This window comes from Stegodyphus dumicola, chromosome X1, assembly GCF_044657685.1.
Source record: "Stegodyphus dumicola isolate Sdum_Otavi_A_Nest chromosome X1, ASM4465768v1".
Lineage (NCBI taxonomy): Eukaryota > Metazoa > Arthropoda > Arachnida > Araneae > Eresidae > Stegodyphus > Stegodyphus dumicola.
The window spans coordinates 163,219,521-163,234,226 of NC_140780.1; the positions used below are offsets into that span (position 1 = coordinate 163,219,521).

The window sequence follows — 14,706 nt, forward strand, 5'->3', positions numbered from 1 at the left end:
TACTGAACATCATGATTCTAAAAATTTACCAAGTAACAGCTCAACAGCAGTAAGTCGAGCACCTCACCATAATCTTCCATATACGCTTTCAGATGATACATCAACACACCAGTTCAAAAGAATCGTACAATCGGAAAGTCAAAGTATCCCCGCAAATATTGTAGAATCTGCAAAATTCGTGGAAAACGTTATGATACTTCATATATATGCAAATTATGCAAAGTTCCCATATGCAAAATTCGTTGTTTTGTGATTTCTCACACTAAACAGAAATACTAAATTTTATTTTTCATCTCTGTAATCCTAAAGTACATGTAACATAATACTAAATAAGCTAAGCAAAATAATATCAAGCGGTCTATTATCTACCTTAAAACTAAGTAAACAATTTATGAAAATATTTTTATTTTTAACTAGCCACTAAGCGGCCAGCCTTCGTCTGGCTTTTAAATGTACCGGAAAATGCCTCAAGGGAAAATCAAACATTAAATTTAAAAACTGCACAGAATTTTACTCTGCACAACAATTTTATCCAAAAAAAAATATTTAAAAATGTATTACTTATAAAAAAATTATAATGAAATAAGCAATATCCCTTAATATAAATATTAATTAAAAATTTAGTGGCGTAAAAGCCCTAGTGAGCCAAGGCCTGCAGTGCCCGAAATCTGCTTTATTGACAGTGGGCCCCGGGGTGCGTGAGCATATGCCCTGAACAAGTGGTGAGCTTATCATAGGACCCCCAGTGCTTAGTCCCCAAGCGAACTTAGTACTCATTTTATCGACCCAAGTAGTGGAAATCAAGGGATGAAAGGCTGAGTCGACCTTGCCCAGCCCGGAGATCGAACCCCGGACCTGTGGTGCTGCTACGCGATGCGCTAGCCACTGGGTTTTATAAATATTAATTATTCTAATAAATAAATTAACCAACTTCCTGCTGCCTTTTCTCGACATGTCGAGTATCCAAGTGAAACATTAAATTTAAAAACTGCAGAGAATTATCGCCCTCATTTTTCCGAGTGGCAACAATGCTGATATCAGCAACAATGGCAACAGTGATATATCAGCAACAATGGCAACAGCGATATATCAGCAACAATTGCTGCGTGCGTTTGTTGTTGATATAATGAGAGAGAATTGTCGATTTGTTGCGATTTCATCAAAAAACATAAAATGAAAAAAAAAATCTCATTCGAATTTTGAAACAATCGCTTCGAAGTGCACTGGCTCTTGTCTAGTACCGAATTTCGTAGCTTTGGGTCTATTAGATTACGTGCATCACGAAAGAAAGACACAAACGCGCAGACTCTTCCTTTTATTATATGTAGCGACAACACACATTTACAACACTGTTATTTCAAATCATATTTTATAATTTTTATCTTCTCCCTAACAATACAAGTTTGTGTCAAACAGCTTCAGAATTTCATAACTTTTGCCCGTATTCAGTATTAGAAACGTAAAAAAGCTTCCGGTCGCGAATGTGTTAATAATTTATTTCAATATGAAGTTCCTCATAAACAATAACAATTACTTAACAAATATTGAAAAATGTGCTTAACTGTAAAACGTGAAATCATATAAATGTTTCTTTCATACATTTTATTAAAAGACAAGCTTTCATTTCAGATATTTGTTTAGATTCAAGTGTTTGTCCTCAAGTAACTCAAGGCCATCACGTATCTGTCCAGAGTGTGCCAACATCCAACGTTTCGTACAATGCCTACCCACAAATACAAGTGTCTGGGACTGGAAATGTTGCTGGAGCAGGAGGAGTATTTTACACAAGTGACTTCAGTGCTCCTCCATCTGCAGGTCAAACCCACAGTACTGTTTTTCCAACAGCTATGAGTGTAAATTTGTCTATGAATATGACTATGGGAGTACCAAATTTTGGGGATCATTTTGTTGGCACTGCTACTTCATCTGTTCCTGCAAATCATGTTCAATGGACAGCTGCAGTACCACCTACACAATATGGAACGAATGGAGCTTCAACGATGGTTCCTGGCTATGGACAACCAGTGCAAGTAATTTTTGTTTCATACTGTCTTTCAACATTCTGGAGCTTCAGGCACTTGCAAAACCTAAATAAAAACAAACAAAAGAAAAGTAACTTTAACTTCATGTATAAACAATGCATAAAGACATACTTTATGTAAACTGTGAATGAAACACATCAACAATTCAGTCACATCGCAAACTTTACTACTTGATTTTATCTGAAAACGAAAGCTAATTTCCAGTGAGAATCCGAAATATAAATGCTGAAGAAATTAGCTTTTCATAAAACTTTTATTATTGTAACTATTTGACAGAGATTACATTTTTTCATCTGATCTGTTGCATATTCTGATTACTTTTAAATTTGAAACCTCAGTTTAGGTTTAAATAAATCTAAGTTAATTTTTTTTATAAATTTTGCTTATTTAAACTTTAATTCACTTAAACTCGTTAAATGCAGATGTAAGGGCTTGAGAGTTACACAGGGTTAGAGTCTCACTATTTCATTCTTAAAAATCATCACTTCGCAAAAGCAATTTTTGTATGTTAATTAATCGGACTAGAGACAGGTAAGACACTTTTCGGCAAAAGGGTTTATAGAGAAATAATATTTTTGGAAAGATTAAGGAAAGTTTAGATAATTGAAATGCAAAAGGAAAAATAAATTGCATTAATAGAAACAAATGTGAAATATGCCCAAGTAAATAAATTTTCAGGGAAATGCATCCTTTTTAGTAGAGCTGATGCATAATAAATAGATTCTTAGGAACTAAATTCTTAGGATTCTTGGCTGTGTACCAAAACTGAACCTATATTCAATATTAAAGAATCAAGTGTCAGTAGAACTATACAAAGCTGTGACTTCCTATGTTATTATCTTAAATTCTTCATTTTCTGGATCACAGCAAGTGAAGAAATCATATTTATACTTGGACCAAACCAAGGTGTTCAATAACATTTAAGTCGGATAATTTTTGTTATCTACTTCTTTCTAAACGTTTTGTAATGCAGAGTGAACTGTATCCAGTATAAAGCTTTAGACAAGTGGAGTGAACTATCTCCAGCATAAAGCTTTAGACAAGGGAGGATTTGAGTGAGCAAATAATTGGATTGCTTATTGCAAAGCATACTAATATTACTCCACTGCAATTCTAATTGAAGAGCCTTGAGGCTGGAATTTGACGATCAAATACTCTCTTGCTTTGTAAATAACTGCTCGAAATGACTTAGAATGAAACGAAGACAAGAAATGAGTCAGAATATGCTTCACTGAATTAGCCATCACTAACTGCATACCAGGGCCACATCAACGAGATAGAAAGATTATGGATAATGCAGATCCAGATAAAAGAACTAATTTTTCCATATAAATCAATCGAAGATTCGAAGGGATATAGAATAAAGTAGCAGTGTAATCTAGAAATTCGATTCTTCATTTTTGATTCTAAATAAACGACAATTGCTTTTTCTCGAAATAACGATTTAATTTGGATTATTTTGCGACAGGACAGTTCTTCGCAGCAGAATTCGATGTACATAAAATACAATTTAATTATAACGCAGTTTCATAATCAAATCAGTTAGCTGAGTTTTGTAAAATAAGAGAAATAGATAGCCAAATTTTATAGGTTAAACTTCCTTTTATATAATCCAAATAAAACAGTTTTAAGCAAAACGTTTCCTCTCTGAAATTGAAAAGAAGTCTGTCATTAGTAGCTACACTAGCTTCTATGAAGCAGTGGGAAAATGGATACGAGTTTTCGAATGTCAAATTCTGGAAGTTCTGTATCGTCTTCCTCATAAAAATTTTATCAATTCAGACGCTTATAAATTCTTTATAGAGAACTTTCCAGTGTTTAACATCTAGCAAGTTACTATCATTTTGTCAGTTTGTCATAGACGTTATAATACAGTTTTCCAGTTTACTAGCTTTCTGGGAAGGTCCTTTTCACTTAAAAGTTCCCCGTTTATAAATTCTCAACTGTTTTAAAGTTCGATTTATGAGCATTTCATATTGTTTGTTAAGTATTTTTTTTTTCAGTTTTCTGTTTTGCAAAGATATGGGCTAACAAATTCCAAGCTCGGTCATTTGAACGACATTTATTCTAAATACTTGTAATAGTAATAAAACATCTTCATGACATTATTTTATAATTTCTGTACCATTGGATAGCAATGTAATTAAATTATCAGTTATAAATTTAAATTGCATGCGTTTCAAAATCCTTCAAAATCAAAGTTTAATAAAAAGTTAAATTTATAAAGCTGTCTTCCTTTCTTGTCTAAAAATGAAAGCTGTATTTTATATTATTTAATCGTTCCTCCCCCCCCCCGAAAGTTGGATAAAGCATGCTCCGCAACTCCCCAAAGGAGCAGAAACACTCTTTCTAGAATAAATGGATCCATGCACCTTCATTCTTACATATGTTAATACATTACGCTAAACATTCGAAATCCGTTATATCACGAACTTTTGGACAACAATGTGAATCGTCGTATTTTCAAGTTCTTAGTGGTAACATCTAGACATGTATGTTGCCAGTAAATTGCTGAATAAAATCATAATTCTGGCTGTTTAATGAAATTCTTGTTGAATTCTGCCTTCAATATATGGATATCCGAATTGAATATAAGGTTTATTTTGTTAAAAATAAAGTATATTTTTTCGAATAATTCCTTTACTTGGAAGCCATAAAGCTAAAATAGCAAAATTTACTTATTACTACGTTATAGTAGTTTGAGTTGTCTAAAATCTTAAGTTTTCATATTTACATATTTCATTTACGCAACCTTTTTATACCATTTGCACACCTAACTATAGTTGTTGTTATATTTCCATTCGATAGTATAAAAACGGCATTAATGTCGTCTAGATATTTCTAAAAAAAATTCTAACTTGAGAATGCTCATGGAAGTTTCGCGAATTTTTTAGTGAGTTCATGCATTTATGAACACATATGTCCTAGCAGATCGAAAATAACATTATCATGGGCTATCACAGCTGAACTATAGACAGATGAAGAAGATGAAATTCTGGTAAGTATTACTCTCAAGGATCATATAAAACTTTTACCTCGATCAGAGCTTAGACGTAGGAGCATTCGATTTATCTTACGCAATGAAGGCCCTTTCCCCCCCTTTTTTTTAGTACAATAAACTCTTGCAAGCGAGGATGATGGGAAATCGTTGTTGTTGTCGTTGCTAATGCTCACTTATCTGACCAATAGTCAACCCAAACCAAATAGAAGCGCAAGTTTATGCCTGTCGTTGTCAACAGCCATCTTACAAGTGACAGTGAAATTTAGCTCAGTTCCGCTCTCAGTTTTGATGGAGAGCACCGGGGGGGGGACGGGTACGAGAGTCTCCCACCCCCTCTTCCCCTACAACAACCTCTCGAGAGAACTTTCGGCTCGCCTCATATTTAGAGTGCCCCCATGACGCATGGACACTGTAGATTTACAAACATCCATGCCTTCTGCGGGATTCAAACCCGGGGCCTCCGGCACGACAGTCAGCGAAGCTAACCACTATACTGTTTGGGAGGCTAGGAAATCGATTTCGCATATACGCTTTATCTTAACCGTCTCCATTTAATTTTTTGAACTTTAGAATTTTATCGTACGCAGTTCAAAGCTCATTCATCAACACATAATGCTTATTGTCATCACCACTGGCCAGAAGTTATCAACAGTTTTAAAAGATTTCTGTACATTGTATTTGAAGCCAAAGGAATCGTCCAAATTTCAAAAGCAACTGGCGCCAATGAATTTTCAGATATGGAAGAAGAAGGTCAAAGAATTAATTGAGAATTGATGAATGAAGAACCAGATGATCTTCTAACACCAGCGGACAGTGAAAGCAGTGACAACGAAGAAGAAAATAAGCTACTTTGATGAATTTATGAGAAGTTAAAACGAATTGTTAAAAAAGGCACTGTAGCTATCTGATTTTGCAGAGGAAATTTATACAAATGAAGAAAGTAGATGATACTTGATGAGAATCATTGAAAAACTATGCTCACCTAGCTTCAACATTTTTAAAGAGTTGCGGCAGTCATTGTCCAAAGCAAAATTCACCAGTTTAAAAAAAATAATTATATCACGTACTTACTAAGCAGTAATAAAAATCCTTTCAATGAACATTTATTTCGTGTTTTCTTTTTAATTACAACAATATCTAGGTTTCCTTAATCTGAATTATTATAGTTTCTTAATCTGAATTATAACTAACGCATTTTTTTCCATCGAAAGTTAATTTTGAGGAATGCGATTTTGCTGTTTTGCAATGCATTAAAGACGTAACCCCGCGTTTGACAAAGGTTTACTTTATACCTAAACTATGGCCTTTTGTTCTCAATCTTTTTTTCCTTAGCAGTTCCAATTTTTTTAGAGTGTTCGCCTTTTCGCCTTCTTTAGCAAAGAAAATAACTAAACCACACTTGTTGTTTCTATCTAATATTTAAGGAATACACTGATCAACACAATCCAGTGCCTCAAACGCTACAGTTTTTGCACATATTTATGTCATTAATATCAATGTTATCAGTTGTAATTATAGATATATAACATAACCACCTCGTACGCTGATTGTCGATTACTATGTCAAACTTCAATTAACGAAAAGTAAAATAGAAATAAACTTAAGGAACTTATATTTGTATGTAGTTAACCAAATCCAAGAATGCGTTAAATGAAAGATTTAATTACATGTGACTGTATGCTTATTTATATGCATTATATAATACAGGGGGGATTCAAAACTAGAGGGAAAAATCTTCTAGGAGGTGTATGATATACCTAGAAAACTGGGAATCCCATAAGAATACAGTGTAAGAAATGCAACCCTAGCGCGATAAAGGGTTTGATAGGGGCTGTCGCAGGAAAACCGTTGATAGTCACCTGCAAAGGTATTAGGATGGAAAGTATGAATAGATCGTGATGGCAAATTAACATTTAAAGACCATAAACTTAAAATAAGTCATGTCGTTCCTGATAAGGAAGTTGTACGAAGTTTCACATCGCGGGCACAGCATGGAATCTCGGACATTTTGAGATAACGTCGAGCGAAGTAACTAAATAACGTTTGGGCATTCGTCGAACGTTCGCGGTAGCTACGAAAATGCGCCATTTTAAAATTCCCAATGCATACATATCAAAACGTCCGAGATTCCATGCTTTGTGCCACGTTACGAAATGTCGGGAACATTCATCATTAGGAAAGTCAAAATTTACTTGTTATGGTCTTTAAATGTCGGTTTGTGATCACGATGAATTCCAACAACTTTTTCTCCTTACTACCTGTGAACAGTTGGAGAATAAGCAAAGATGCAGGAATGGCATTCCAATAACAAGTGGAAAGACCCTGTAGCAGTAATTTACTATACGTGTGCACTTTCAGTTTCATAAGTGCTCAAAGTTTCGACCATTCACCGTTATTCAGGCTTCACAACGCCGACGCATGGACTGCCGAATCCTTTCAAAATGCCCGGCATGAAGCGTACTTTTTTAGCTGCCACTTAAGAATTTTGAGACAAGGTCGATGTTACAATCAACGGACGTCTCGTAATACATGGCTTTCAGGGCCTCCCATAAGAACAAAATCTTGGCTAGATAATTCGGATGATCATGGAAGCCATGGTACGGTTCATCCACGACCAATCCACTGCTGCGCAAACGTATTGTTCAAGTAATTCCCTACGGCATAAGCAAAATCAGCAGCAGCCCCATCGTGCTGGTACCACCTTGCACACTTAATTGACGTAGGAACATTGTTCAGTAATTTGTGGCAGTACCTCTTCCGGAAAAATGCTATATTTTCGACCACGCAATAGGAGTGGTAAGAGATAGGGCTCGACTAATCAATCATCAATAATACACGCTCATACATTCACTGAAAAGCATCAGTAGGCTGCATGAATGTGAATACTTCGTGGATTGTCGTAGCTCCACACATGAATATTTTGTTAATCGAAGATCTCATCAATAAAGAAAATGGGTTCATGGGTGAAGAGAATGCAAGATGGAAACGATGTGTTCTGGTAACATTTGTCCACGGACCAGAGAAAGTATTCCATGAGTGGAGGATTACCCTCAGTTTGTGATGACTGGACCAGTTGCAAATGATATAGATGTAAACGCTGCCTGTATAATGTGCATCATACATTGGACTGAGAGGCTGCAAAATCACGGATAATGGTTCGTGTGCCTGAACCGAGAGTTTCTTGTACTCGACGCAATATCTCGTCTTCTAAGGCAGGTATACGTGTCATTCGTGGCCGCTCTATATCATGCTTGCTCTATCAGAATGTCCCATATTCACACAGGTTACATTGCAAATTAGCAAATATTCAGTAATTCGGTGCACGCCTATTCGGGTACCTTTGGTATGCAACCGAGCCGCAGCCCTTCCGTTGCAATGAATTTTATTATACACAATATGCATGTTCTCTATTTCCATATTCGTAAATTGTTCCATACTCTTCGCATGCAATAGAAACTTTTAATGACTAACGCTGCATCCCAACTACAGCTGTGATAAAGTGTCATCAAGCAGATAACAAGCGCTCTTAAACGTAGATGGCAAGAACCTGGCACGTAGCCAGGAAACATTGGGCAGCTTCATTATCGGGAAAGTCATTACTTATTTAAGCTTATGGTATAAGTATATTCATCCTAATAACTCTGTGGCTGGCTGTCGAAGATTTTCCTGAGACAGCCCTTAATATCCCCTTATTTCCTTAGGATTGCATTTTCGATCCTTCATTGCTTTGGGATTCTTAGTCGTGTAAGTGTACTCATCCCTCCTAGAAAGTTGATCCTCTATTTTTGAATCCCCCCTGTTTAAACATTCAGTATTTAATTACAAGTATTACGTAATGTAAAACAGTTATATGGTGGTGAAATTGAACATTTTTTTATTTATAATCTAATAAAATTAATGCCATTTCAAATCCAATCTTACTTAAAATTGAGCAGTTGTTAAACGCATATAAACGCTTTCTTTATGACATTACACAGATTGCAATTGACCAGGAGAGTTTCAGTCAAGACTCTAGCAATAATTTATTCTAATGCTGATGATTCATATTCCTTAGAGTCTGTCTTCTATAAGATTTATGTTCCTGTGAATCTTTCTGCTTAACTTAAAGTTCTAAGTTTTTTGGAAAATTACCTAAATGATTGCAGAAGTAATGAGCCTTAGTATTTATAGCTGAGCTTAATGGCATGCAAAACGGACTGTTTTCTAATATCGAGCACTACTCTGACTTATATTTGCCGAGAAGGATTTTGAACAAATGACGACCACACAGGAAATGAAACCGCATTCCTTGATTTTATAAAATTGTAAGTTGTTTTATTCAGTAAACTTTAAGGCTCCTGCTGTCCGATTTTCTTCGCTTAAATCATGGAAATTGCTTACCAAATAACTGAAGTACTCACAATCTTTAATCAATGCTGTCACAAACTGCTTCATGAATAGTGTAATGATGGCTGGATGATTTTTGTTTTGGATAGCTAAGCTGCATTTGACTAGTTGAATTTTGCTCTTCAGCTGTCATATCATTTCATGAATAGCACTCATTTCAAATCCCGGAAAATTTTTTTTTTTCACTGCCGTCTGAAAGACGTAAAAAGCATTCCCTTTTATGAATCTACTTTGTTAAGTAAGAACGAATCTTCTCATATTTTGTAAATAGCATCCTACATTTTTTTCATACTAATAAAAATTATCGATTGTAGTAAGCCTAATTTTTTGCCTCTGAGTTTTAAAAAATGAAATATTTTAAATCCACTTGGAACTATTATGTTGGGGTTACAGTTGGTACATGTATTATCATCTAAGATGGTTAGGCAGTATTTCTAAAATTAAAACATCGAACAAACCGATGTCCTTTTTGAAATCTTCATTCCCTATGTAGCCAAAAATAATTTCCAATGTATCAGAAGAAAAACGTTTTTTGTGGACTAGCGATATTCATTTACACTCCCATATGTATAAGAACAGTCCCATGTGTTGTCCGCACTGTAACATAGAGGGCCATAAGTTAACGAGTTGAACTATAAGACACGTTTTATATTAATTTCCCCAAGCAATCAGATCAAAATACTTAGAGAAATATCTAGTGGAAGTAAAATTCACTAATATTTCAACTTGATTAATGAAATCAAGATACTTTTTCTGAGTGATGTAAAGAAAGGATTATATTATATTTCTTTGAATAATGCAATTCAGCAAAGCAGTTTCAAATTTCAGACTGCTCAACTTTCATGCCAAATTTAACACAAATTAGATATTAGGACTATTTGCTTTGATTACCTTCACTAATTGTTTTATAAAATAACTTTTACCAATACTTTTTGTCTTTCGCACTTATAATGCGTGCATCTTTAAAAGTGAATTATAAATTCTTAGAAGCGGCACTTTTTAGTGCCATCCTTTTTACTACTGCTTAATTATTTTATACTTTGTTGCGAAAGAGTGTTTCCCCATTTATTTAATGTCTTCATATTTCTTACAGATGCAATACAATGCTCCATCACCTACACATGCTTCAGGAGGAGCAGCTGGAACTTATACATTCACTGCCGAATTTAGACCGGCGGATTCCTTGTCTCTTCCATCGATAGAAAGGGAATTTTCTTCTTGCAGTACGAGCTTAAAAGCAATGCCAGGAGCATTCTACCCATGCAAACATGCAACCGTAGCAGTTCCCGTGGAGTCCAATCAACCCGGTCTTCCTGTGATGTTTAAACCAAAGCCAAGATCCATACCCACAGGTCGTGCTGCTTGTTTTCCAGCTGGTATAGTGTCAGAAACATCGCCAACGCAATCGACGACGGTGTTGGATTCGGACACTAATAATAACGATTCCAATTCTTCAGGAAAATTGAATCTTTGTAGAATATGTGGAAAAACTTACGCACGACCAAGTACTCTCAAAACGCACATGAGGACTCATTCCGGAGAGCGCCCATACAAGTGTGGAACTTGTCATAAGTCATTTTCCCAAGCTGCTAACTTAACTGCTCATATACGCACTCACAGTGGAGAGAAACCTTTTCGGTGCCACGTATGTGACAGGAGATTTTCTCAAAGTTCTTCAGTTACTACGCATATGAGGACGCATTCCGGGGAACGTCCTTATCGTTGCTATATGTGCAAAAAATCATTCTCTGACAGCTCAACTTTAACTAAACATCTAAGGATCCACAGCGGTGAAAAACCTTACCAATGCAAATTATGCTTGCTTCGTTTTTCACAAAGCGGAAATCTTAATCGACATATGAGAGTTCATGCTGGTTCAGTCTGATATACAGGTATTTCTTAATAATAAAAAGTACAGAAAATGGAAGTGTAATTTACCATCTTTGAAATGCCAATGGTTTAAGTACACCAGCATTCAGAAGTTAATCATCGTTAGCACAGTATTAAAAGATTGCGCGAATTTACAGAACGAGTGTCAAACTATACGCAGGATTAAAATAAATATTCACAAAAGTTTCTTTCGTTCGTGTTGGTGGAAGTTAAAAACGAAAAGCATCTTCTGGGAGATTAATTAAGATGCCTGAAATACAAATTTCCTGCTTCAGAGTTTCTGAATAGTTATAGCACTATAATTCATTTTCTAATGCAAGGCAGCATTGAGCTCTACTAAGCTGGGTAATTAAAGTAATTCCTGGGCACCTCTATATCCAACGAAATTTCTTATAGAAGCAAGTGTCTATTGATAAGGATTAATATTCTAAAGATTAGATAGCAAGAGAAATTAAGCCACGTGTATCTTAACCTCTTATAGTATGCGCTTAAATTTCCCCATTAACTGACCGCACGACGAAACTTCAAAGAATATCTTAATCACCAGGAAAAGTCACACAGGCCTCTTAGATAACGTTTTGGTTTGAAAATAAATCATTAAAATAAATAAAGGTGTGCCATGTGCCTCATATATTTAAAGCTAATCCATTTCAAAGAATTAATTCGTGTGACTCGGATTAATTAAAAAGTGTATTCCCCGTTCTTTCAGATGAAAGCCGTATAACTACCAATAAGTTGTTCAGTTGTCATATTACTAATTTGACATAGAGTACTAAACAGCTATATCTGTCTTCATACTTTTGGTTCCTTCTAACATTTCTCAATACGACCAGTTTCAGTAGAACGCCTGTGTATAAGTTTGAAGTACTCGTAGTTTCTCATTGTATATATCATTCTCATTATTTAAAGAATACCAAATAAACCTAAGGCCTTAATGAAAGGTTATTTGCTTTTGTATATAAGGGGCTTCTATTGGACTCAAGAAGCAACAACTTAATGAAGTCCCGAATTATATAAATATGTAAATATATACTATAATATGAAAATGAAAATTTGTGAGCAATACTATTTTCTTTACAGTGATATTTCAAAGAACTAAATTTCATTCTACAGTTGTACAAAATGTAAAACTTTTAATTAAATTAATAATTTGTTTAATCAATAAAGAAAGAGAAAATCCTTAATTTTTTTTACTAATTCTCAATTTGTGTGTGAGTGTGAATTTGTTTGTCTCTTTATGATTTGAAACATGTAAATTCAAACATAATAAATAACTGTGAAACTTTCGAATCCTCCCAAGAACTCAAAAATTTCTCGAAAAATGGAAAAACTCGAATCTTCATGACTTCTCATAGCTCAATTTTTTTAATTCTAATTTTAAAATCTATTAAAATTTCAACTCAAAATTTTGGAAAGCTCAAATTATTTTACCCCCAGCAGAAGCGTTCATAAAAATAAAGAACGGGATTGTTGCAGTTTCCTTAAATCTGAATAATCAGTATAACTTCATGGCAGCCCTAAATGCCATATTCTTAATTAATTTTCTGGAGGGAATTTTGCTTTCCATGTTTAGTGGTTATGTATGGTAACTCTTGAAGCAATCCTTCCCTTTCTGCACTAGCTTCGATTTTAATTCTTGGAAATGTTAAAATTCGAAATATTATTGCAAAAACACATTTTTTGGGGGTTAAAGTACATTGAGATTCGATACGTCTGAGACACTTTAATATTCTCATTCGAAAAAAATTTAGGATCCGTATCATCTCTAGTTACAACACATAAATATATAAATAATGATGCTGAAAATTTTATAGGGAAATTACAAAATATAAAAATACATTTTATTGTTTTAGAAAATGTAAAGCTTTTAAATAAATTAAACTATTTGTTTAATCAATAAAAAAAGAAAAAGGTTAATGGGGTTTTATTTATAAATTTTCAGCTTGCATGTAAACTATTTGCTACTGAAATAAATATGAAGAACGTTACTGTTTCTTTCCCTGAGAGATATGAAAGTTTTTTCATTTCAGTTTGAAACAATACATTAAAAAAAGAAACATGGAAGAAAAAACGCTGCAACGAATTTGGGACATATAGACGTACAAATCCTGTGTTTCAATGCGTAACGATATACATGTACTTGGTTATAGTTGAACATTGTTGCACTTAATCGTTTCGTTATATCCGAAGATATTACAACCTTTCCCATTATTGTTTGTGAAAATTATAATTTAAGTTCGGTAAGGAACTCTTAGCCCAAGAAACTCGCTCGAACTTGAAGGAGAGGAATTAGTGTCATACTAAGGCTATATTTAACTCTTGAAATTTTAAATGGTGCTTTCCCTAAACTTGTTCGCTAGCTTTTTTAGCGATAAATGCATAGATACTGAATTTTGTTTTTTAAAAAATGAGTGATTTTTGTTCCCTTTCAAGGATTCATTACGTCTGCGTGAGTTTCTTGTGCTTAAAGTTTCAGCAGTGTAAAATGGGCCTTAACATTTAACTCATATTTCTTTCCTTTATACCTTGTTTTTCATCACGTGCTCCCTCATACCAGAGGGTTATGCAAATTATACGGCAAGCAGCGTAGATTCTAACAGATGTAAAATCTAAACTGGCATTAATTGAGTAGAATCCTCACCACCATATTGCTGCTTGTGTAATGAACCGCCCGTAAGAACAGAAGTTTGAACGCTGACGTAAGCCAAGTTCGTTAGTAAGAAACAGGAATCTCCCAATTTTTTTCTTCTTTGACCTTAGAGGAAATTCTAGAATACCGGTGAGGCGGTTGGCACATTTATTTTGTGAAAGTAAATGTGTAGGAAGACATACTTAGTTGTACACTTAATATGCTAAAAAATTATTCCAAAAATATAATTTTAATATATAAAAATTATTGATTGTATTCTTACGTAAAATAAATAATTATTAAATAATACAGAAAAATTTACAAAATTATTTTGTTCGCAATCCATTGGCATAATTTTTTAAATAAAATATGTAATTCTAAAGTCAGTGAGATATTTAGCATTTCATTTCATAGGAAATTGTTTCATAACCAGGAGGTTATGATGATATTTCTTCTCATAAACAATCATTAGGTTGTCCATTTATATTTTGATTTGTTATATTCATTGTTGAAAACAAGCAATTTACGCAAGTACGGGGGCCTAAAAACTATTTTGTCTGGTATGATGTTCTTTACGAGAAAGGTGTGGTGTATTGGTGTATTTAATTATGGCAAAGCACACGAGGGCCATCTGCCTAAAGGGAGGGATGCCTTTCGTGGAGGACTTTCTAAGGGAAACTGGCTCGTATACACGTTACACATGGGGAAAACCACGAAAACGCCCATGCAGCCAGCCCGTTCGCGGGATTCGAACCTCA

The 14,706-nt window shown here is 34.5% G+C and overlaps 1 protein-coding gene across 1 annotated transcript in view; it reads left to right on the forward strand.

Moving 5' to 3' along the window:
• LOC118199917 (uncharacterized) overlaps positions 1–12,503 on the forward strand; it is a 74,032-nt gene extending 61,529 nt beyond the window's left edge. Inside the window, exons 3-4 of the mRNA XM_035371795.2 lie at positions 1,630–2,030; positions 10,523–12,503. Of these exons, the coding sequence (XP_035227686.1) occupies positions 1,630–2,030; positions 10,523–11,314 (1,193 nt within the window). The 3' untranslated portion in view covers positions 11,315–12,503. The remainder of the gene's footprint in view (positions 1–1,629; positions 2,031–10,522) is intronic.
• The last annotated feature ends 2,203 nt before the right edge of the window (positions 12,504–14,706 follow it).